This window comes from Pseudonaja textilis, chromosome Z, assembly GCF_049901715.1.
Source record: "Pseudonaja textilis isolate UNSWEBS1 chromosome Z, rPseTex1.2, whole genome shotgun sequence".
In the NCBI taxonomy this organism is placed as follows: Eukaryota; Metazoa; Chordata; class Lepidosauria; order Squamata; family Elapidae; genus Pseudonaja; species Pseudonaja textilis.
In genome coordinates this window covers 39,328,177-39,352,413 of record NC_142008.1, presented here as the reverse complement: position 1 = coordinate 39,352,413, position 24,237 = coordinate 39,328,177, and the positions used below count along the sequence as shown (strand labels likewise).

The following is a 24,237-nucleotide window of genomic DNA, read 5'->3' as shown; positions in this document are numbered from 1 at the left end:
ATCTTAAAAATTATTTTGCTTAGATTTACTGAAAAGCACACTATTTCTAAATGAATAAAAAACAGGAAAATCCTAAAGTACTTCATAAATCAAGTTTATGCAAAGTAATTTGTCATAAGAAAAAGTCTCCGTCTTCTTCAGCAACCTGAAATAATATAAAATGAAAAATAAACCAAGTTACCAGAACAAAAATATGGAACATTACATCTAAAATGCACTCTTTCTGCCTTACTTAGTCCCTTTTATTATATACAACTGAACTCATTTCATCAAATCTCATAATATTTTCAACTCCTTGGGTTTTCAATAGGTAGGAAATTTGTACCCCAAGGCCATATGCAGCACCAAATTTGTGTGTGTGTGTGTGTGTGTATTTCCCCCTAGAATATTATCCAACTACATTGTCTAAAACCTGGTAGAAAATAAGTTCTTGTGTATGTATCTGCTTTGTGTTATCATACGACTGCTTTTATGGCTTTGTCCCCCAAAACATTTTAAACATAGTTGTAATAACCAAAGGGTATCCATCCCAACTTAGTTTATGAATACTATTTTGTTATGACTTGCTAACTCTACTTTTTTTAGGCTGGTTTGTAAATGGTTCCATCATTGAGATGGGGACGATTACAATGCTTTTGTATTCTTTGTTTAAAATTGCACCAATTGCAAATCATTTTGAACGCAGAACAGCTGTTTTTACTAGAAACTGGTACAACTGAATATTTAATTATTTGTATACTTCTGTTTGATTATGAAATGTATTACTAAACTCTAAAAACAAATGCAAGAATTAAGGATTCCAGCACTGCAGATTAGAAGAAAAATAAATTGCTTAATAGAACAGGATGAGACACGACACGACACAAATGCCTCACCTGCCCAAATAATACAAGTATTAGTGGCTTCAGTCTGCTGAAGACATATGTAGAAGGTTCTAAATTAAGATGTTTAGTAGTGATAACCCATGGAAATCTCTTGCACTGGGCAGCCCTTACAAAAAGATAATAGTTGTGGTTTCAATGAGTATTATTGGTTAATTTAAGTGACATAGAATTTTTAAAAACTACTTTGTTTTGAAAACCAGACCACATAACTTCCCCAAATCTATGAAAAGTAGCAATTGAGTGCAGGTGAGCATTTATGTGACCCCCAAAAGATTGTCAATCTGTGCTCTATAAGAGTGGTTATGGAACAAAAACGTCTATATATTATTAAAAATCTTGCTGTTATTAGCATTAACTGGGGGAAAAAAAGTCCTTCATATAGAAATAATTAGTGTACCGAAGTGCCTCAGATGGGATGACATAGATAGTTCATCCAAAATCTGTGATCCATGAGTCCTGAACAAATGAAATTTGGAAAAGTTGTGGCTGCTTCAGGCTGTTGCTACACTTGTGGGCTGGTGGTAAAATTATCTTACTAAAATAATCTTCAGTTTGGTAAAATTATCTTCATTCTGAATGTGATGGTTTCCTAGCCACTCTTGCTATCCCTTATTTCCTCCCCCATCCAACATCAACAAATAGATGCATCATGTGTCTCGTAAAAGAAGCAACAACCTTAAGGTGCCAATAGAAAATCTTGTATATTTTTATTGTTCCCTTCACAGGCACACAAACATGTACGTGTATTTATATCATATCTTTGTTCAGGAATTCAAGGCACAAATATAATGCTTCAACCTCTTACATTTCTTCATAACCCTGGGAGTAGGTTGGGCAGAAAGTCACTAAGTGAGGTGCTGTGATAAAGTAGAAACCGAATCTCTCTCTCATATCAGACAAATATAGTAGTCACTATACTTTAATCTTTGCTCATTCTGTTTCATTTTCCAACTGTTTCCTACTCTGAAATTAAATCTAAACCGACCCTTCTTTCAGGTGCTAGAGATCAGGTAGACTGGTCCTATCCCAGCCCTCAGGAGGTCATGTGATCCTATTTTTAACAGCTTCTTATAACTCAATAGAAAATCTGGCAGGGAGTCTAAACTGTTCTGGTGAGAGCAACAACATACAGCATTGTGACAGGAATATTAAATTAAAATGAAATATCAGCATAATTATGTCATGGGGAAAAAGAGGGGGACGTCATGGTCAAAAGATGACATCAAAGTTATCTTCAAGGATGTGGCAAGGAAAACGAGAAATGAAGTATGAGCATGCTGTACATTTCTAAAATCACAAGGAAGAATGAAGACACAAGAAAAGTTGAACGAAAATTTCAGCTCAAGAATATGTGGCGAACACTAATTTGCAAAAAATCTTCAATGCTACAATATCTACAATGAGCACAGCAAAATGCATGACTTGCATTATGTAATATTTCTGCTGATGTTGGTGCCATGGCCAAAATCTGTCCTCACTTTCATGCTTTCCTGGTCCCTGGACAAAAATGCCAATTTTTGTGTATTAAGGGAAAGGACAGACAATTTGTAACTTACCTAATGAACTCCTCAATTTACCTGTTGCAAACTAGTTCAAGAAAAATATCAGACAATACAACTATATCTTCCAAGTGACATCCTTTGGTGCCAATAACCCTTCTAGCAAGGAATTAATAGAATCCTTCTGTGACTATGCAATGGAAAATCCTTCTTTATATTGAACATTTAATGCCAGACCTCAATCAACAACCCAAATTTATTCATATTACTTCATGGATTCTTAAGATGGTGTAGAATTGAGAATGAGTATAGTCTATAATGATGGAATTCAACATGAAAATTTTAAATTATAGGAAGAAGAGGAGGGCAGGTGAAGAGAAGGGGAGGGAATGGGAAGGAAGGTAGGATTCCAATGGTCCCTGGCAGCTTCCCATAAAGAAGCACAGTAGGGATGTCAGTAGGATAGTGGAAGTCTTCTCCTCCCATAATTTTTTTTCCACCCTTGGATTTTCTGTTTCTCTGTCTGGGTAAGAAAATATTCCTAAAATGATGATGCATCAGAGCTTAGGTTAACTAGTTTCTAATAAAATTAGGTTCCTGATGGATCATTTTTGTAAAGTAGAGAAATTTATGAGTTATTGCATTTATTTTCAGGCTGCAAAAATCTGCAATAATATGCTGTTAGCCATCAGCATGATTGGAACTGCTGAGACCATGAATCTTGGAATCAGGTGTGTTGAATTTTACATTTGCTTTATTTTGATTACATTTAAGTGACTGGCCCTTTTATAATGGTACAATAATGTTTCAAAAATTTAGAGTAGCAAACTTAGCACAAGTTCAGTATTTAATGTTTTTTTAAAACCATTGTTAACTTAGAAATTTTAATGAACAGGGACATTCTTTGCAGGGCTACAAAATAGAAGTGTATTTTGATAGAATACTGTATTTTTTTGAATATGCTCCGAAGTATAAGTTGCACCTAGCTTTTGGGGAGGAAAACAAGAAAAAAAAACTGCCTCTGCCTTCCAGCAATTTGCCTCCTTCAGCAAACAGCCTGGTCAGCTTCAGCACAGCCTGATTTAGCACAAGCAACTGATTGTCGATTCGATCGGCCTCCCGACGATCAGCTGTTTCAGGCTGCAGAGATTGTCATTACCTATTGCCCCCTCTGTGTGCCCCTTTTCAGCCTTCGCATGCCCCATTTTCAGCCCATTCCAGATGGTGGGGATCGGAACGGGCCGAAAATGGGGCACATGAAAGCCAAAAATGGGATTTGGAAACAAAAAATGGTGTATGCGGAGGCAGCAATAGGTGATTGCTGCCTGAATCCTTGCAGCCTGAAACAGCTGATTGTCTGGAGGCAGATCCAACCAACAATCAGCTGCTTGTGCTAAATCGGGCTGTGCTGAAGCTGACAAAGCTATTTGCTGCAAGAAGGCAAATTGCTGGGAGGCAGAGGCTGAAGGATGGGGACCGAAGGGTGGGCTGGGCTTCAGAACATTCGCTGTATAAGATGCAGAAACATTTCCACCCTCTTTTTGGGTGTGTGTGTGTGTGTCTTATACACCAGAAAATATGGCATGTGTAGTAACTCCTTTTTCTTATTATCAGATGAAACATGTAGCTCTGTTTAGGTCCCATACTGTTTATTCATGTATTATAATTCATCAGGAACCAATCTTTTGAATGCAAGATCAGGGTTTAGCAGGTACCCAGTTGAGCCAAAAAACATAGCTCACAGGCCATATAGAGTCTGAACCATAGACTTAACAGACTGTACCAAAAGAAACGTGCTATAATAAGTTCTTACTCTTAAAAGCAACTTTTGGGTGTTTAATTAAAAAGTTATATTGTTGTTAAAAGGCTGGTTATATTTGAAAAAAATAATTACTTTTTCTTCATATAAATTTGTATATAGACACATAATATACATTTCAGTTTGAAATTTGTTGTTGGACATTTTGGCCCTAGTTTTTGTGTCTCTGAATTTTCACAGCATGATTTTAGTACACTTAAGTGCATCCTTTCAGCCACTTGCTAGAGACTAACACATTACCACCACTGTGAAGTCTGATACTAAAGAATAAATATCTGGTTTGGTTTTATTTGTTTGTTTGTTTGTTTATTTAAAAAGATACATGAATGTGATAAATACATGGAAACAGACATGCACCCAAAAGACAGGATAATGGATTCACATTTCTTTTTAATTACCATATCAAGATGCAGTTGTTTTATTGAATTGCCCTTGTCTCAGATGTTAGACTATCTTGACCTATTAAGTTGTCATGTTGTAATTGAGATAAAAGAGGAATTTGCTTTGCATCAGTGCTAATTGGTTTATCAATATCCTGTACCATTTACATTTTAAAATTGAGCATCTGTAAGATAGGAAAACGTATCTTTAACAAGCCATAACAAAACCCATAGATGGTTTACTGCTGCTGTAATTGAGAATTGCAAAGCTGTATCATAGTTTTAAGTCATAGTTTGCTTAATAAAAAAAATCAATCACCTATGACTTCAATGTATTTAACTGAAGTAGAAACTCATATTGTCAGCTATAAAAGAAAATGTTCAGCTAGCACAGAATACTAAAAGATCTGACAGCCTCATATGCAATCTTAATTGATGTTTGCAGCTACTGCAACATGCAGGATCTTTCTTGATTTTAATTTTCTAACTTGAGGTGTATTTTCCCTCTCCATTATCTAAATTAATGCTTTGAATTCAACAGTCTATTAAAATTCTGAATGAATTAAATGATTAATTATTCATCCCAGTGTTAGGTGACGCACATGCTATAGAACCTATCTATATCACTAGGAATCTTTTCTGAAATCTAAATTCTGCTTTCCTCAGTTATTTTCACATTGGAATTCACTTGTGTTGAAATTGTTGCAATGCCAGTGATTGTAATTTTTCTAATGTATTTCTTTTTATTACATAAAAACTTAACATCTCTAATCTATATTTCCCAGTCTACAAAACTAATCTATGTTTTCCATTCTGCAAAACTGAGTAATAGTTCTTCCAATTTATGTGCATTTTCCATGCAGTCATTGTTTTTCATTGTAAAATGCCAAATACCTCTTTTATGGTAGTGTCAGCTGAGGAGAAGCATGGATGAATTAAAGTTCAGAATTCAATAGTAGGCCTTAATGAGGAGAAAGAATGGTGTTATACAAATGATCCATGTTAGAAAAACTACTTTGATTCCGCACCTTACTCTAATTCTAAGAAAGCACTCTATGTGATAATGTTCTTTGCTAGAAAAATAGTGAAAAAAGTTTAATGTGCATTTATGCCCATGAATACCAGTAAGTTGAGCACTCACCTACTTTCTTCAAGTAGTTCAAAGCCCACTGAGAAATGAAGCCTTCTGCTATCAATTTATTTTCAGTCTGACAACTGTGTTTCTGAAGTGACAGAATTCTCCTCTAATAAAATTCATGTAGCAGTTACAATTTATAGAGCTTTCACAAGATTGAAAAAAGAAAATTGTATTTGCAAGTATGAATTTCTCTGTAGTAAATTCTTTCTGGAATGAATAAATTATCATATGACTATATTCATGTTCAGTCCTGTTTATGTCAGTAGACTGTTTAATTAAATTAGACTTTTTTAGAATCATTTTTGTTTTTTCATCTTTAATGTGTGCTTTTTTAATTTTAAAATTTGAAGAGTGTAATGTATTATTTTTGTCACTTATAAACATAACATAGCATTTATACCTTTTGTGGATATTTAGGCTCATATTTAAAACACAGTTTTAACGCATTGTGTTTTTAAAAGAAGGGAGTGATATAGTTGTCAGCATAAGATTTGCTGATGCATATAATAAATTATGGCAGCTAGTACATACTTTTAGCCTGTGAAAGTTGAAAGTTGTTGCATGAACCCATGACATGGTGAAATTTCTGTCCAATGGCAGATCCTCACAGGTCTTATATGGGAATAAGAACAGGAAGTGCTGGAAATGGAGCTAGGAGAGTATTCCTTTGAAAAGTGAAGGTTATATCCTGCAACGCTTGTTCACTACAGAACAACGTCTATTAAAAGAACAGGAGTCTTATGAATATGTCCATCATGCAACTTACAGCTTGGGACATCTCAGCGCAGTTTTAGGATGCTCTGATAGACAGAACAAAGAAAATCAGAAGTTTGTTTATGGAGAATTTGATGTATCTCCATAGAACTCGTAGGTATTTATTTTTGAATTGTTTTTTAATTTTAAAAATTAAGTTGTAAATATACACATCTTAAGATTTAATTATGTAAATACATAATTTTGTTTATCTTTATTATCCAAATGATACAATTTGAAGAAAAACTATCAGTGAAATAAAATAATTATCATCTGATGCACAGTTTTCATTTCACTGTTAATTTTGTTACTACAAAAAGATTGGGAAATGATTATGAATTTGAAACTGGGTACTAAAATTGAAATTGCTTTAAAATGGGGGGAAATGACCTCCATCAACAAGAAAATAATTGATGTGGTTATAGAGCTAGTAATTATGGTGAATTTGGCATAATAAAACAATTTAAGAAAGATTTGCTCAAAATAATTTTTCCTGCCTTCCTTTGGTGTAATAAAACACTTCATAGAGCAAAAAATTATGGTCGATGGAAAACATGGTCAATGAAGTTACCAAGATCTTAAAGTTATTAAGATTATAACAAAACAGATGAATGGGTAGATATATTTATAATTTAATAATACTATTCTCTTCAGCTATAGTGGAATGGTCTTTGAATTCTAGTAGTTCCATTTCTTTAGTTGCATTGTATACTATTTTCTTAAATCCATAATTATTAGCAACCTGTAAAGTTAAAAGAACAGTTTGATTTGCATCTGCAATGTATTCCAAGAGCACTTTGTAATTCAGGAAGTTAACAACATATTAGTAAAATCCTTATGCCTTTCAGGTTAAACAGCAAGTAATTTCTGTACTGGCAGTCTTCAACTTATGACTACAATTGAGACAAAATTTTAATCACTAAGTAATGCAATCATAACACATGATATCATATGACCACTTTGCATAACAATGGCAATCCTGGCACTCTGGATTGGTATATTAACTCTAGACATGCAGGTTGTTAACTGGAAAGTGGAAGATATCCCAGGTAAGGAACATAGGTGAACCAAGATGAGTGCTGGAGGTCCTAGGACATGCAGTGCAACCTGGGTGCAAGTTGCAGGTGTGTGGCATAAGCACATGGAGGTCAGGGAAAGAATACACAGCAGCTTGGGATCTTTTTTGGTGTGCCATGCAAGGAGCCCAGGAGTTGCAGTACCTATGACCCTATAGGCCTCAATGCTGACAGCTGGCTTGCAGCCTGGCTGAGGTGCAAAGCTCCTTCACGCTGGGAAGCATCAAAGGCTTGGGAAGCCCCAACACTTTTTCCAAATAATGTGCAGCCTTTTTGCAATTGCATGTGACTGTCTCATGAGGCTTTGTATGTTGCATCCAATTCAAGCACGTGGCCTCTGAAAGACCCAGTGTGATCAATAACTGCATCAACAAACTGCCAGACCAGGTATGCTTGGTCACCAGTTAGAGTAAAAAGGCAGTAAAGATCAGCTAAGACAGCAAGGGCCACAGAGTGCAGAAAGCTAAAAGGGTATTGATGGGGATGGAGAGAATTGATGTGCCTTTGTGTTCATTAAGTGTGGATAGCTACCAAACAGCCAGACATTTATCCCATGACCATGAAGCCACTGCAACGATTGTAAATTTCAGGACTTGTAGGTGTATTTTTTCAGCACTTTGAACAGTCACTGAACAAATAATTGTAAAGAGAATATCTATATCTGAGTTATGGCAACTTATAGTAAAGTAGTAAATAGTCCCCTCTGGCTCCATTAATCCAGAGTAAGAAGTTATTTACAGGTAGTTCTCGACTAGCAACCATTCGTTTAGTGACCATTCAAAGTTACAACAATCCTGAAAAAAAGTGAGTCATGACTATTTTTCCTACTTACAACTGTTGCAGCATTTCCATGTCCACATGATCAACTGGCATGTATTCATGACAACTGCACTGTCCTGGGGCCATGTGATCATCTTTTATAACCTTCCCAGCCAGCTTCTGATAAGCCAAGTCAATGGGGAAAGCCAGATGGGTATGATCCACTTAATTGACAACTGTGAGAAAAGGTCAGGAAATGAGGCACAATTCATTTAACAACTGCCTTGCTTAGTAACAAATTATAGTCATAAATTGAAGATTACCTGTATATAGGGCTCAAATTGCCTCTTTGTTCCCATATTTTTCCTAGTTCCCCTTTAGAGTATTTTCTGGTGCTTTTAAAATCTCAGCTGTTGCAAAGTAGGTTCAGCCAATATCCCAACTTTGGCAAAAGACAAACTGGTGAAACTGGTGTGGCTGTCTCATCATTTCCTAATTTCCTGGTTCAGAAGCTGCTTTAAACAAAAGAACTTCCAATATCATATTTGCATTGCTGCATTCTTCTGTGAGATAAATTTTAGATTATAAAAATAATCATAATTACATGCCACAACATAACACGTACATTTAGAATTTTGAGAATATGCTGGAGATGTGTCCAGAAAAAAAAGTCATTTGGAGGGGGGAAATCCACCAAGTGCTAATATAATATTTTATCAGAATACTACTAGTTATATTCTTTTCCCTAATCAACAGCAATATTCATGCTGCCACTTCTGTGATTTTTCTGGGCAAGTGGATAGATATACTTCTAAACAATGCATTAAGCTGTAACCACCCTCCATGTTTATTTTCTAAGGATGATGCTGTGGCCCACTTGGCTCTCAGAAGCATTCTTTCAAATAAAAATTATTCTAGGAATTGTCATTTCACTATGCAATATAGCAACTTTCCTTTTGTATTTTTTTCAATATAACAGAATAGTGGAAAGTAATTCAGGAAAGGGTTTAGAACTGTCTTTCAGCAGAGTAACTTTAAAAATAAAACATAACAAAACCAAATTTGGCATGGTGGGAGAACCTGACAAAATAAATACCAAGTTAAAAAATGACTTGGGGCTGAAGAAGAAAACATTCCAGAAAATTATCTCCTAATTTATCTTTTTTTTCTGGTAGTTTGACTCAGCCACATGCAACTCACCTTGTGCTTTCCAGTTGCACACATACACAAGACATGGAATATAAGGGAAAAAAGCAGTAACACATTCATACAGATACAGCACATTGCTATGTCTGGTAATGTCCTCCTGCTATAGGAAAAGTTGTAACTAGTGAACCAGGCAGAATAGAGCAAAGCCCTTCAGCCAAGGCCTCTATCTGCCCATCCAACAACACAGTTTTGTGCAGCTTCACCTCATTTTTCCGAAGCCAGTCCCAAACTGTTGATAGGAAGAAGTCCAGTCTGTGGCCCTCTTTTGAGGGGTGCCACAGACCTCTGTGCTCTTCCCACTCCTTTTTAACATATACATGAGGCTGCTGGTGTTGGGCCCAAAAACCAAGAATGATACATTATAATTTTTCCAACTGAGTTCTTTGTTTTCACACCTATAGACCAAAACTTTCCAGACTTAAGACTGTATGGTCTTCATCTACAATCTAAAGTAGGGAGGGGCTGTCTTAACCCTCTTTCTCTCACATGTAACATCCAGACATAGTTACCTATCACTCCTCTGGAATGTATCTCTGCCTCCTGGGAATCTACTTCCTTACTACATACCATTACATTGACACAGATCATCCATTACGACAGTTTGAGGTATCAGTGTGTTGACAATACCCAATTGTACATCTCCAATTTGGATGAACTAAGTGATGCTGTGGATATTCTTTTATAGTGCTTGGAGACGGCATTGCTCTAGATGGGGAAGCGGCTCCAACTGAACCCAGGTTGAGATAGAAAGGCTGTGGGTAGCGGACTTTTGTCATTTGGGGTTCTTCTCTTTGGTCTTGGATGCCCCAGATAGATACAGTGTATAATCTGGAGATCCTCCTCAAGCAATCATGGCTAGGAGGGCCTTTGCTCTACTTTGTGTGTGTACAAGCTGCAAACTTTCCTGGGTCAGGAAGCTCTTCAATCATTCATCCTCTGATCCTCCTCAATTTGAACTACTGTAGTACACTCTATATGGGGCTACACTTGCAGAAGTGGACCCCAGTGGCCATTTTAGAGCAATTTTCCAACAAACAGAAAGAGATTCTCAGATATACTATTGTTCTGTCTCACCTGTGACCATGAGGTGAGAGTCCAAGTTTCCAAAGGAATATAAATAAACAGACAGGACCGAGAACGACAGAGTTAAATTCCTTTGGCTGGAGAAGTCCTTGGCAGTCTTCCAAAAGCTGCCTGCCAAGTCCAATAACAAGACAAGACCATAAATCAAAGGCAAACGGCACACAGAGAATTTGTCAAAGCTTCTATCCCAAATAAACAAGTTGTCCCGAACGAGGATTCAGAGCTAACACGCCCCCTTTTATTTCCTGAGGGGTGTGTCAGTCTCTCATATCAGTCCCTGATTTGACATTTCCTTTTACGTTGCATTTCACATCTATGTCTACGTCTTTGCCTTGCATCAAACCAACATTCCTCAGTTTGATCCTCAGCCAGAGGCTCCGCTACGCTCTCCTGATTATCTGTCGACACCTGAGGCACAACCAGGGAGAAAGGTCCTGGGGAGGAAGATTATTCCGAATCCTCCAGCAAAGCAGGCTCAAACCTCAGAGCCAAATCCTCCTCTTCCTCCTGGCTCAAGTCTGTGTCCTCCAGCAAAGCAGGCACAAACCTCGAGGCCAAATCCCTCTCTTCCTCGTTGCTTAAGTCTGTATCTTCTAACAAGGCAGGCTCAGATCTCCGAGTCACAACACTATCCCTCACCACAGGGCCTTTCCCCCGAGTCTGACGATCCGGATGCAGTTTCAATGGAAACTGCACATGGAATCTCCGGATAAGGTCCGAGGCTTGAATCATGGAATCATCTACCCAGGAAAGAGCTTCCGGTCCATCCCCTAGCCGCTCGACGAAATATTGAAATAATCCTTTCAACCAGCGAGAACCCCTAATGCCGACCACCATGTCGTCAGCAGCGGAATCATCGCCGGGTACAGATGGAGAAATCATACCAGCAGTGGAACAGAGAGTACACAATAGGGCGTCAGGAACCAGAAGGGAACGGTGGAAGACAGGATGAATGCGCATAGAGCGTGGTAGGGTGAGCCGATATGCAACGGGATTGATGTCTGCCTTGATAGGGAAGGGACCGATGAAGCGATGGTCCAACTTCTTGACCGGACGGTCGACCCATAGATGTTTCGTGGATAACCGCACCCTGTCTCCCACAGCCAACGGAGGCGTCGCCCGATGAGAACGATCCACGAACCTTTTGTAGTCTGCCTTAGCCCGTTCCAATTGCTGTGAAACCAATTGATGAACCGAATGCAGTTCCGACAAAAAGTCCCGCGTCTCGGGAACCAGGGAATCCAAGATCGACAATGGGAAAAACCTCGGATGGAAACCCACATTCGCGTAAAAAGGTGTCATGTGAGTGGAGGTGTGCTGACAGTTATTGAAGGCAAATTCTGCCAAAGGGAGATAAGTCACCCAATCATTCTGTCGGTGGTTAACAAAACATCTTAAATATTGGGCGAGAATGCCAATCACCTTCTCCATCCCACCATCAGTCTCCGGATGGTGCGGCGACGCCAAGCACACCTGCACTTGCACCGCGGTCATTAGGCTCTTCCAGAATTGAGCGGTAAACTGGACACCGCGATCCGAAACTACCCTGTCCAGCAGATCATGCAGACGGAACATGTGTTGTAAGAATAACTGGGCAGTAGTGCAAACCGATGGTAACTTCCGACAGGGGATAAAGTGGGCCATCTTAGTTGACATATCAACCAACACGAGTACCATCGTATACCCCGACGAAGAGGGCAAATGCGTTAAAAAGTCCATGGAAATTTCCCCCATGGTCTGTCCGGAGTTGGCAGTGATTGAAGAAGACCAGGAGGCGCACCCGTTGCGGCTTTCGCTTGCCTGCACTGTACGCAGGACACGACATAAGCATAGACATCATGCCGGACTCGAGGCCACCAAAAAGTCCGTGTGACCAGATGAAGTGTCTTAAAGAATCCAAAATGGCCGGCAGCAGGGTTGTCATGACATTGAGTCACGATGAGGGCTCTAAGTGTCCTTGTTGGCACATACAATTGGCCCTATGTCGTAGTAAGCCCTCCTCCAGAGTCCATGGGGAGTCAGGTCCAATTTCCTCCATGCTCTGCTGCGACCAAGCGTCTAAATGCTGCGCCTCTCGTATCCGAGTCCTCAAATCCACGGGTTCTTGGATAACGGCCAAAGATTCCAGTGGCAGCATCGTACGTGGAGGAAGAGGGTCCTCGGGACAAAGATACTCTGGTTTACAGGACAGGGCATCTGCTCTCCGGTTCTGACCACTGGGGATATAAGTCACAAAAAAGATGAACCGAGCAAAGAACAACGACCACCGAATCTGTCGCTGGTTCAACTTCCTCGCAGTGGACAAGTGCTTCAAATTACGATGGTCCATCTGAACCTCCACCTTGTGCCGAGCCCCCTCAAGGTGATGTCGCCAGGTCTCAAACGCAGCCTTGATAGCCAGCAACTCTTTCTCCCAGATAGTATAGTTGCGCTCGGAAGGAGTGACTTTCCAAGAATAGTAAGCGCAGAGAAAAAGAGGGGTGCTATCCGCTGGGGCTTGCAACAACACAGCCCCAATAGCCACGTTGGACGCAGCCCTCTTCACCACAAACGGACGATGTGGATCAGGATGCCTCAGGATAAGTTCTGCGACAAGGGCCTTCTTGAGAGCTTCAAAGGCCTGTTGCCGCAGGTGCCCCCACTGGAACGGGACCTTCTTTCTAAAGAGTTGAGTGATGGGATCCGTCAGCTTGGCAAAACCCGGGATAAGGTCCGATAATAATTAGAGAACCCCAAGAGATGTTGAACATCTTTCACTCAACGAGCTGGTTCCCAACTACACAAAGCCTCCACCTTATGCGGGTCCATGGCAATGCCTTCGGGAGAGATGATGTGCCCTAAGAACTCTATGGAAGTCTGGAAAAAGAGGCATTTCTCCAGCTTCACATAGAGTTAATGCTCCCAAAGATGCTGTAAAACCAAATGAACATGTTGAAGGTGGCTGTCCCTAGACCTGGAATAAATTAAAATGTCACCAGGTACACTACCACGAACCAATCGAGCATGTCCTGGAACACATCATTCATCAGGTGCTGGAAGACTGCGGGAGCGTTGGTCAATCCGAATGGCATTACGGTGTATTCAAAATGACCGTATCGGATGCCAAACGCCGTCTTCCATTCAACCCCCTCTCGCATCCACACCAGGTTGTAGGCCCCTCGAAGCTTGGTGAAAATAGTGGCCTCCCGCAACCACTCCATCAATTCTGGAATGAGCGGCAGGGGATAACTATTCTTCACCGTAATGGCGTTCAACCAGTGGTAGTCGCAGCACAAGTGCAAATCTCCCATCTTCTTTTTAATGTAAAGAACGGGAGCAGAAAGAGGGGATGACGATGGCCGAATAAACCCCCTGGCCAAATTCTTGTCTAAGAAATCACGAAGGGTGGCCAATTCGGGCTCAGACATAGAATACAGGAGTCCCATGGGTAGTGGGGCATCAGATAGAAGGTCCACAGGACAGTCATAGGGTCGATGCGGAGGTAACCGATCTGCCTCCTTCTCGCTAAATACATCGACGAATCAGAGAATTCAGGAGGTACGGAGGTGGCAGGGCGGCAATGTCCTGGCTAGCACAGGTGTGTCGTAAATGATCCACGCACTGGTGGCTCGGGAACGAAATGGTGTTCTGCGCCCAAGCCACCAGAGGATCGTGTAACTGTAGCCAGGCCATACCAAGGACCAAGGGGAGATGGAGGTCCGCAGTGATGTAAAAACTAATCACCTCCTCATGGTCCCCAATAGCTAGGCGCAACGGCTGGGTAGCGAAACGAATGGGCCCAGCACGAAGTTTCCGCCCATCAATCGTTTCCACCTTGATTGGAGGCTCCACCGCAACCAAAGGGACGTCAAAATGAGTTGCAAAGGCCTGGTCCATGAAACTGGTAGTAGCCCCCGAGTCCACCAATGCAACTGCAGGAATGCCCTCTGACCGGGACTGCAAGAAACTACTTCGGGCAGTTGGTTAATACCTGCCCGACCTAGGGTTTCCCCGAGGCCGGGCCTGCCCCGTTTCCCGACTGTATAAGGTTAGATTCGGGCACTGGTTTGCGTGCCCCCCGTCGTTTACCAGGGCAGGAATTCGCAAAATGTCCAGGCCCCCCACAATACAGGCATAAGCCTCCTTGAAGTCTCCGGGTACGTTCTTGGGCCATCAAATGAGGTCGGACCGCACCCAACTCCATCGGCTCCTCGGCCCTGGCCACAGCACTGTGGGAGACCTGGGGCGCTGGTTGTACAGGATGTTGTGGCCTTGAGGTGGATGGCTGCTCTGGAACTGGGCGTCTAGTCTTGCGCCGTTGAAGCCGGGCATCAATGCGCAAACATTGCACCACCAGAGCATCGAGGGTCAGGGCCGGCTCCACGTGCACCAACTCGTCTTGTATGTCCTCCAACAGACCATCTTGGAAAGCGTCCATTTAAGTCGCCACATTCCACGCAGAGTCCAAGCAGAGCAGTCGAAACTCTGAAATGAACTCCTGCAATGGGCGTTTCTCCTGGCGAAGTTCCTTCAGGCGTCTGGTTGCTGTCTGAGCCCGTATGGGGTCCTCATACATGAGTCTCAGGTGATGCCAAAACCCCTGATAGTCCGTTAGCAAGGGACTATCCTGCACCAACAAAGAAGTGGCCCACCTGACAGCCGGGCCTGACAAAAGGCTGAAAACAAACCCCACCTGAGCCCGGTCATCAGGAAAATGCTCGGGCCTCAGAGCCATAAACAGTTGGCACTGTCCCATGAAATCCGGGAACATTTCAGGCTGCCCAGAGAACTTATCCGGCACAGCCACCTGGCTGTGGGGAGGGGCAAGAGGAGCAGCATGAGCTTGCAGCAGCGTAAGTTGGTTTACCAGCTGAGTAACTTGCTGCTGCAAAACCTGGTTATCATTTAAAAGTTGATTAATCTGCTGCTGCTGCTGTTGCTACTGTTGTTGTTTATCCATCTTGTTCAGAAGATGGTGTTTGCAAGGTTCGGGACAAAAATGTTCTGTCTCACCTGTGTCCACGGGGTGAGAGTCCAAGTTTCCAAAGGAATATAAATAAACAGATAGGACCAGGAACGACAGAGTTAAATTCCTTTGGCTGGAGAAGTCCTTGGCAGTCTTCCAAAAGCTGCCTGCCAAGTCCGATAACAAGACAAGACCATAAATCAAAGGCAAACGGCACACAGAGAATTTGTCAAAGCTTCTATCACAAATAAACAAGCTGTCCCAAACGAGGATTCAGGGCTAACATGCCCTCTTTTATCTCCTGAGGGGCGTGTCAGTCTCTCACCTCAGTCCCTGATTTGACATTTCCTTTTACGTTGCATTTCATGTCTATGTCTACGTCTTTGCCTTGCATCAAACCAACATTCCTCAGTTTGATCCTCAGCCAGAGGCTCCGCTACGCTCTCCTGATTATCTGCCGACACCTGAGGCACAACCAGGGAGGAAGGGCCTGGGGAGGAAGATGATTCCGAATCCTCCAGCAAAGCAAGCTCAAACCTCAGATCCAAATCCTCCTCTTCCTCCTGGCTCAAGTCTGTGTCCTCCAGCAAAGCAGGCTCAAACCTCGAGGCCAGATCCCTCTCTTCCTCATTGCTTAAGTCTGTATCTTCTAACAAGGCAGGCTCAGACCTCCAAGTCACAACATACTATTATCTGTTTAAGCAGTTCAGCTTCCTGTTTATAGTTAACCATGAATCTTTATTTAGCATGCTTTCTTTTATAATTCTGTGAACCTTCTACGATACTCCAACATATTTTCTGCTGCTCATGTCTGGCAGAAATTAAGGCGTATAAGTATATATAAATAGTTTGAATTATGATCTGTCTTATTTTAATAAAAATTTGTGTAAAATAAGAAAATACCTTTACCATTGCCTATGATAATTTTTTTAGTATTTTCACTGATATTATAAATATATTAGTATATATTAATCTTATTCTTTTTAAAATGATTTTTACTACTGCTTAGTTCTTTACTGTGGATGGCCTGCACTTCAGGTGGATGGCATTGTAAATAATATACATTTAATCTATCTATTATCTCGGTTTGTCTATCCATCCATCTATCCATCCATCCATCCACCACATTTCTATACTGCCTGTCTCATCTAAATTTTGGGCAGTTTACAATAAAAATTTTGATTCATTGTTTTGATATTGCTTCCATCATTTTGAGATAGGGCATGTCTAAAGTAGAAAATTTGAACAAACACAGAAAATAGAATTTCCTATCTCCTTCAAAAATATATTAAAAAGAAAATTGTAGACCTGCCTATTTATATGTGATATATTCAGTTTTCACTATGGTTACCTTCATTGTTTCTCCTCCCTCCTGCCCCCAATGTATGAATTATGTCTCTTAATCATCAAAAGTTTGCTATGAAGTAACTAGCATAAAGACATAAACACAGTCAAATTAAATTCTGTTGAATAATCTATTGAATAATCCATATTGTACTTTAAATCATAATATTTAAATTCCTACATTATGCTAACAACCTATTAAAAGATTGTTTAATTTGGGCTAAGGTATTGCATGAGTCCATATAACTCTTTTCAAAATAATCCAGTTGTTGCTTATTAAACCACCCATGATTAAAACAAGCCTTATCCTAACACAAATGTCTGAACCTGGTCACTTCTGCATTTATCTGGTGTTTCATGCTTTTTGACATTTTACAACTAAAACATGAAGCTTGAAGGAGGGGGGAAATTGTCCTGTGAAGCATTTAAAAGGTGAGTGTTGATTTTGTGTCCCAATTCCTACTTTCTCTCCAGACTCTCTCTCCTCACGCCAAAATGTGGAATACCTTGGCAGTTGCAAAATGTATGTGTGCATGCTCATGCTGTTGCCATGTCCAATGGCAAGTTATTATGTAGATTGACAGACTGTCATTGTTTTGATAGTTTGAGCAGTATATCTCTTGAACAGGAATAGAGCTCTTATGCAGAAAGTATTCTATGTTCTGAACCAATTTACAGGGAAACAGCAATAACATTTTATCATGGTTGAGAGCCCCGTAGCTGCTTCCTATTAAGCTTGCCCTTTCAGATACCTGTCTTGGATTAATTTGTTGATTTCAAATGGAAACTCAGTCTTCTCCACTGAAGCATGACTTTTGAGGATAGACTTACTGAATGGCAATTACGGTATATTCTATCTGCTTTCAAACCATTACCAGCTATGGGCACAGTGGAAGACAGAGGACTTCTGCAATAACAGATTTATATGTGTCTAATTCTAGCTGTCAGTTATCTACGCACCAGTAGATGAATCCTCAGAAAGATAAAATGCAAAACATCTCCAACTTGCTCCTTTTAATGATATACTTGCTACAAGAGATAAAAGGGAGGGGGACGGAGAAGAAGAAGGGTCTTGAATATCTTGAAGGAAACTGCATTGGGTGATTTTATTTTTGACCTTTTCTTCTAGAAACAAATATTAGAAATATATTGACTATATCTAGATCATCCTGTTATTTTCAAGTGTAAATTAACCTCACTTATAAAAGTGTACCTGGGATATTGTTTGGCTGAGGACTACATATTTCTAGTGAGGGCTTCACTGTACTCTGAACTTTAGACTGTGCACAGAATGTATTGGTATATTGCATGATTTCACATATGGTTTAGGTATATTTTGTTCCTCCCTCTCCAATTAACAAAATCTCATGAGATTCCTATCCTGTGAAATCTCATAAGATTTCAATCTTATACAAAATCTCAGAAAAATAAATCCAAATTTAACATGAGATCTGATCATGTCATGGAACATATCCTTCTTTAAAACTCAGTAAAAATATGGAGTTTACAAGCATTATTGACAGACTTATATATATATATTTTGTTGATCTTGGAAATAATGTTGCTAAGTCCTGAAATTCAGTAAAGAGTCTTTGGTGTCTTAAATCTTTTTACAATAGAATTTGGTTCTGGGGAAAAATATAATGCCCAAACAGTTAAATTCTGAACTTGCAAACTTGAGTAAAAGCATCCTGATATCTCCAAGTGTTGTTGTTAGCATTCAAGTCTATATTCCATTAATCTAACTATGGGTATCTAGATATTTCTAATTTTGTGAGATCCTTGAACTGTGTTGATATGGAGTCATTAGAAGTTTGACGCCATACAAGTTTAATAAATTATTAAGTGCAGAGCATTTTGGAGCCAGGCAGTCAATAAATTAAATAAATAAATAAAATGTAAACAGGAAGCCATTTACAGGCATTGTGGTGTTATATACATTTAAGATAAGACTCCTTTTGTGGGATCCATCCTTAACTTGGCATCTGTTTTGTGTTACTGGAACTGAACATTTAAGACTGCATTTCACATGCACTAGTCCATTTCAATGTGTTCTTGAAAGGTATATCCATCAAGACTAGCACATACTTCCTATTCATTTAGATAATCTTCACAAGGATTACTTTCAGAATTCTATTTATCAGAATGAAGAAGGGGAAGAAACTTTGCCAAATCTAGTGCTTCATTCATTGAATTTTCTTACACAAGGAAGGATTTCCTGGAACATTTCTGACATTTGATAAAGAGCTTTTATATCTGTCTTGCAATTTCTGAAAAGTTTTCTATAAAGAAGACTTCTATTTTATTCTCTGATTTTTTTTTAATGAAGTATTTAATGGTGATGACTTTTATTTAGTAAATATGTAGCAGTAGTGAAGAACACTACTACTGTTGATATTATCTGCTATAGATCTTTCTGTCATACTGTATCTCTATGGCTTTCCAATATGAAAAGGGCCAATGGAAGAAATGTTTTCTTTGGGGAATTAATTGAAGAATGACCTGCAAGGGAAGCTTCAGACTATTTAGATTATAATGAACAGTAATATACAAGCATACTCTTCAACTACATTATAATATAAAAAGCATGAGAATACCATGTTCCACTCAATTCACTGAAATTCTCTCTTTTGAAAGAAATTCCAGAAGTGATTTCTTTTCAGAATGTTTTTCAGAACAGATAGGGACAATGACCGAAATTTTCTGCATAGTGTTTATTTTTCCTTATGGATCGTGACTTTCTTTATATTTTATATTGATAATTGTTGTAAATGAACAATTCAATGAACAATATCATTCATTATGAACAATAGCAACAAGGTATAATTAATATTCTTTCTGTTGGAAAGAATAATTGGAAATCAAGCGATAAGTACATTTAAGGTAGAAAAATAAATTGTTAGAATAAGGGGTAATATAATTTATTGTTCTAGTGTTTCAGCTTTGCTGCTTCTTATATGGCATCCTATAAACATAGTCACTGAAAAATCCATCTTTTAAAATGAAAAGGGCATTATTTTGTTTCAAGCAGTATAATAGTGGAAGAAGTTTTCATTGTAACTTCCATTCGTTACTATATCACATTAATGATATGAATGCATTGCTTTTTTGTGAAGTAAATTATAAATGTGTAGATTTAGAAATAAGCTCCTAATTAATTTACTTTCCTCCCAAGTTTATATATTCAATTGCATCCTATTCCATTTCCTTTCTATAATTATTTTTATATCCATCTTTAAAAATGTTTACATTTGTATAGTTGGTTATATTTCAATTTCAAAATGTTCTTGCTTTTCATTATAGGAAGTATAATTCGTATGAAATTGCACACAGTTAAGCTGATAGCCACCATCATGCCTGATTGTTTAAAAAAAGAATAGCCTAATCTGCTGAAATATTTTTCACTATATTTTCAGTCTGTTTCAACTGCTCTGGGGTTTATGCCATCAGTTGGTTAGAGCAATAGAACAAATGATGTTTCTGCTTGGACAAGTTTTGTTTTATTAGGATCTGTAACCTCAGCAGTTGACCCAGAACTGTAATGCATGTCTCTGAATAGATAGGGAACATATGTAACAGAGACTTATTTCTTGAACATCTGAATATAATAACTGTTTGATAAAAGGAAGCTTACTGTAGGAGAATTTCCCTTTGTCTTAATATAGTAGCTTATGCTTCTGACAATATATTTTGAATCATATTTTCTTATATAGAATGACCAAAGGGAGCTATTAATTCTGAAGAATCTTTATTTTGTGTCTGGCAATTCATCTAATAACATGCATGACCAGTATGGAGGATTGATGACCTTTAATTTAAAGAAGATTCTTCCTCTCAATATCATCCCTCTAGATCATTTTTCAAGTCTCCCAATGAATGTAGAGAAATGACAACATAGTGTCAACATATAAAAAGAAGTCATTCATGACATGTGAATTTTGACATGAACACTTCTCTTCTTTTGACCTTTGACAGGTTAGGGCTTGACCCAAAGCTTCTGGCCAAAATCTTAAATATGAGTTCAGGCCGTTGTTGGTCAAGTGATACATACAACCCTGTGCCAGGAGTAATGGATGGGGTACCTTCTGCTAATAATTATCAAGGTGGCTTTGGAACAACCCTTATGGCTAAGGTATGTATCTATATCTATACAAAAATAATACATATTGTGTAATAAACAGAGTTGCTTTTTTCAAACAAATGTTTCCTTTGAGTATTTCCTTCTGAACTTCAAGTTAATATGTAGAATTTTCTCCACTATGCTGACATACTTAAGATGAATTAATATCTATTTCTTTATATTTTGTGGCCCATCATTATTCTGCTTAGTATATCTCATATACACAAAAATATCCAGTATTAGTGCAATTCATTCTCATTAGAGAATGTTGAAAAATTACCGTTTTTAAAAAAAGAAAATGATCATAGTAATGGATCTTCATGTGTATGTATTATGTATGTATATCTCTGTGTGGATAGATAGATAGATAGATAGATAGATAGATAGATAGATAGATAGATAGATAGATAGATAGATAGATAGATAGATAGATATACACACACATACATACAGATATATTGATGATACATAGCAATTATGGGAATGTTTTGCTACACCAACCTAATTTCTGAACACATTCAACATGAGAAAATTTACTCCATTTTGATATTACAAGTCTTAACTTAAATTCCATGGGATCTAACTGGGTAAAGTTTGTCATGCTAGTCTTCTGTAGATTTTCTGCTGGTTTTCCGAAGAGCTTCTATCAAAACAATAGTTAAGTAAAAGAGGATTGGGTTAAGGATAAGAATGCAACCCGAATAAACATCTCAGACAAGCCTCTCCCTGGTTCTCACAAAGATAAAGACAGTTACTGTAGTTTTACAATAAAAGTGGTATTAGCTTACATGACATTGGATTCCTAGTCTGATTTACCTTGAAGCTGACAATCACATTGCTTTCCTTCAGAGATATGTTCATTATTCCAGCTTTCTCTAGAAATGATAAAATGGCATAGTTAGAACTAGCGAATTCAAGTTTCCATTGCCTTCTGGAAAGCTAGACATATCTCTGGTTGGAAGCTATTCTAAGCTGGGCTTTCTACAAAAAAGGCACATATCTACTAACATTAAGGGAAAGGACATGGAGTATATCCATTCTGTCTGACATAATAGGATGTGCCATTATTCTGAAGGCAAGGTAATCTGGCAAATAATGCCATATACAGTTTTAAATATGATAAGCAGCATGTTGAATTCAATGCAGAAAGCACCCAGGGGCCAGTGCAACTCACATGAAAATAACTTGGACAAACTACAAGGTACCAAAAACTGTATGCACCACTGCATTCTGGATTAGTTTGCACATCTGATTGTCTTCAGAAGTATCCCCACGTAGAATTCATTTCAGTAATCCAACTAATCTAATTTCGTTTTCATCCAACTAATATATTTCATTTCATCTAATATAGAAGTGGCCATGAGCAAGGTTTTCAATTTTTTAGTAGGAATTTTTCTAGCTACATATTGAACTTAAGTCCTTTCATGCATTTTAAAATAATTTTCTAAGGAATGGTGGACCTCAATATTACTATCCTATTTGGTAATATATATTACTCTGTAATGAATACATGTTTTTTTTCTTCTCTCACTCAAAATATTTTCCTTATTTTTAGGATCTTGGCTTGGCCCAGATTTCTGCCACCAACACTAAATCTCCAGTCCCACTTGGATCCCTAGCCCATCAGATTTACAGGATCATGTGTGCCAAGGGTTATGCCCAAAAAGACTTCTCATCCGTATTCCAGTTTTTACGGGAAGAAGAAAACTTGTGAAATCTCTATTGACTTTTAACTAGAGACATTGTTTAAAAAAATATGTATTTAGAGCCTCTTTCAGATTAATCAATAAATACATGAGTTTAATCAAAGATTAAATTTAATCATGATCTCACCCATCTTCTGTATTCTAAAGTCACAGCTAACTCCAAGGTTTCCTATCATTTCAAATACTGTGGAATTCTTTTTAATAATTTATATATCTTGCTTTTTAAAAAGTGCAGTAGCAAGATTTAAAGAAAACTCAGTATATTTCTATTTACTTACCTACTTCCAAATAATCCTTTTCTAAACTTGTTACGAATTTGGGGTGAATTTTAAGTTGGATTGCAAAATGGACATGGCTTCTAGTTTGGGAACAGTTTTTCTGAACTGAATAAGTATAATGGTTAAAGAGATCCTGAACTTCCTAAGTAATATTCCAATTTACTTTAAAACAAAATTATTATAATCAAGAATTAATGATAAAAATCTGTATTAATTAATGGTTGCAATTTATTTGAAATCTGGTGCTTATGGTTTTGGAAAGTCATAGTAAAAATAGCATAATAAAAATAACATGTTTCACATTTTTTCCTCAATAGCCTAATTTTATATATTTTTATTTTTGTCATCTTTTCAACATTCATGATTAGTTCCTTTACTGACATGCAGATATCTTTGTATTATTATACATCTAAATAAATAAATCCTTTGAAATCTAAGGTAATGATCACAAGAAGAAATATATGGGCTTATTGTGAGGGGGTATTCTCTTGCTTTTATTATGATCAGATTCTATGCATGGTCCTACCAATAAAAATGCATTTGAAAACTACATAAGAGAATTAAAGACCTGTCTTGCCTAAACAAGAACACATAGTGTAAAGATCTGTTGATTGGTGTGTTATTAAATTTCAATTTTGGTTTGTTAAGAATGCAGTCAAAACTATTAAAGTGGATAACTATGATAGAGAATATATAAGACCATTCTTTATTGTTACAGTAATTCTTGAAACTCTGCATGAAGAGAAATAATAAACATTTATCAGAATTGCCTGATCACCATAGCTTTTAACAGGGCAATTGATCAACCTACAAATTATGAATACTCCTATAAAAATGTAATGAATTACCAACAGAATTGGATCCCTTTAGAACATGTTCCCCATTTTTTGTTACTGTCACCATGAGTCCTAAAACTAGTATTTGTCCTAGAACTGAAGTAATACATTTTTATATAATCCTTTTTATAATTAGCTATAATTATTCAGCTGATTTCAGATCACTCTTGTGAGGGTTTATGTGTGGTCAAAATGAACAATATGGCAGCAGAAAATTTGCTGGGTAATTTAAAATATAGAGTCAAAAAGACTGAAGAAAGTTCTCTGCTGGTTCTGTAGATCTGACAGATGATAGGGCAGATTTGATAAAGACCGCACATAAACACATAGAACATACTGGACAGTAAGCAGTCAAAATGTTCCAACTAAGAATGCTAGAAATATGAAATGGGTGAAGCTTCCTCTTTC

At 38.2% G+C, this 24,237-nt stretch overlaps 1 protein-coding gene across 1 annotated transcript in view; it reads left to right on the top strand.

Annotated features, from left to right (window-relative positions):
- HIBADH (3-hydroxyisobutyrate dehydrogenase) overlaps positions 1-23,295 on the top strand; it is a 104,987-nt gene extending 81,692 nt beyond the window's left edge. Inside the window, exons 6-8 of the mRNA XM_026708130.2 lie at positions 3,038-3,114; positions 20,865-21,021; positions 22,565-23,295. Coding sequence (XP_026563915.1) covers positions 3,038-3,114; positions 20,865-21,021; positions 22,565-22,723 — 393 coding nt within the window. The 3' untranslated portion in view covers positions 22,724-23,295. The remainder of the gene's footprint in view (positions 1-3,037; positions 3,115-20,864; positions 21,022-22,564) is intronic.
- The last annotated feature ends 942 nt before the right edge of the window (positions 23,296-24,237 follow it).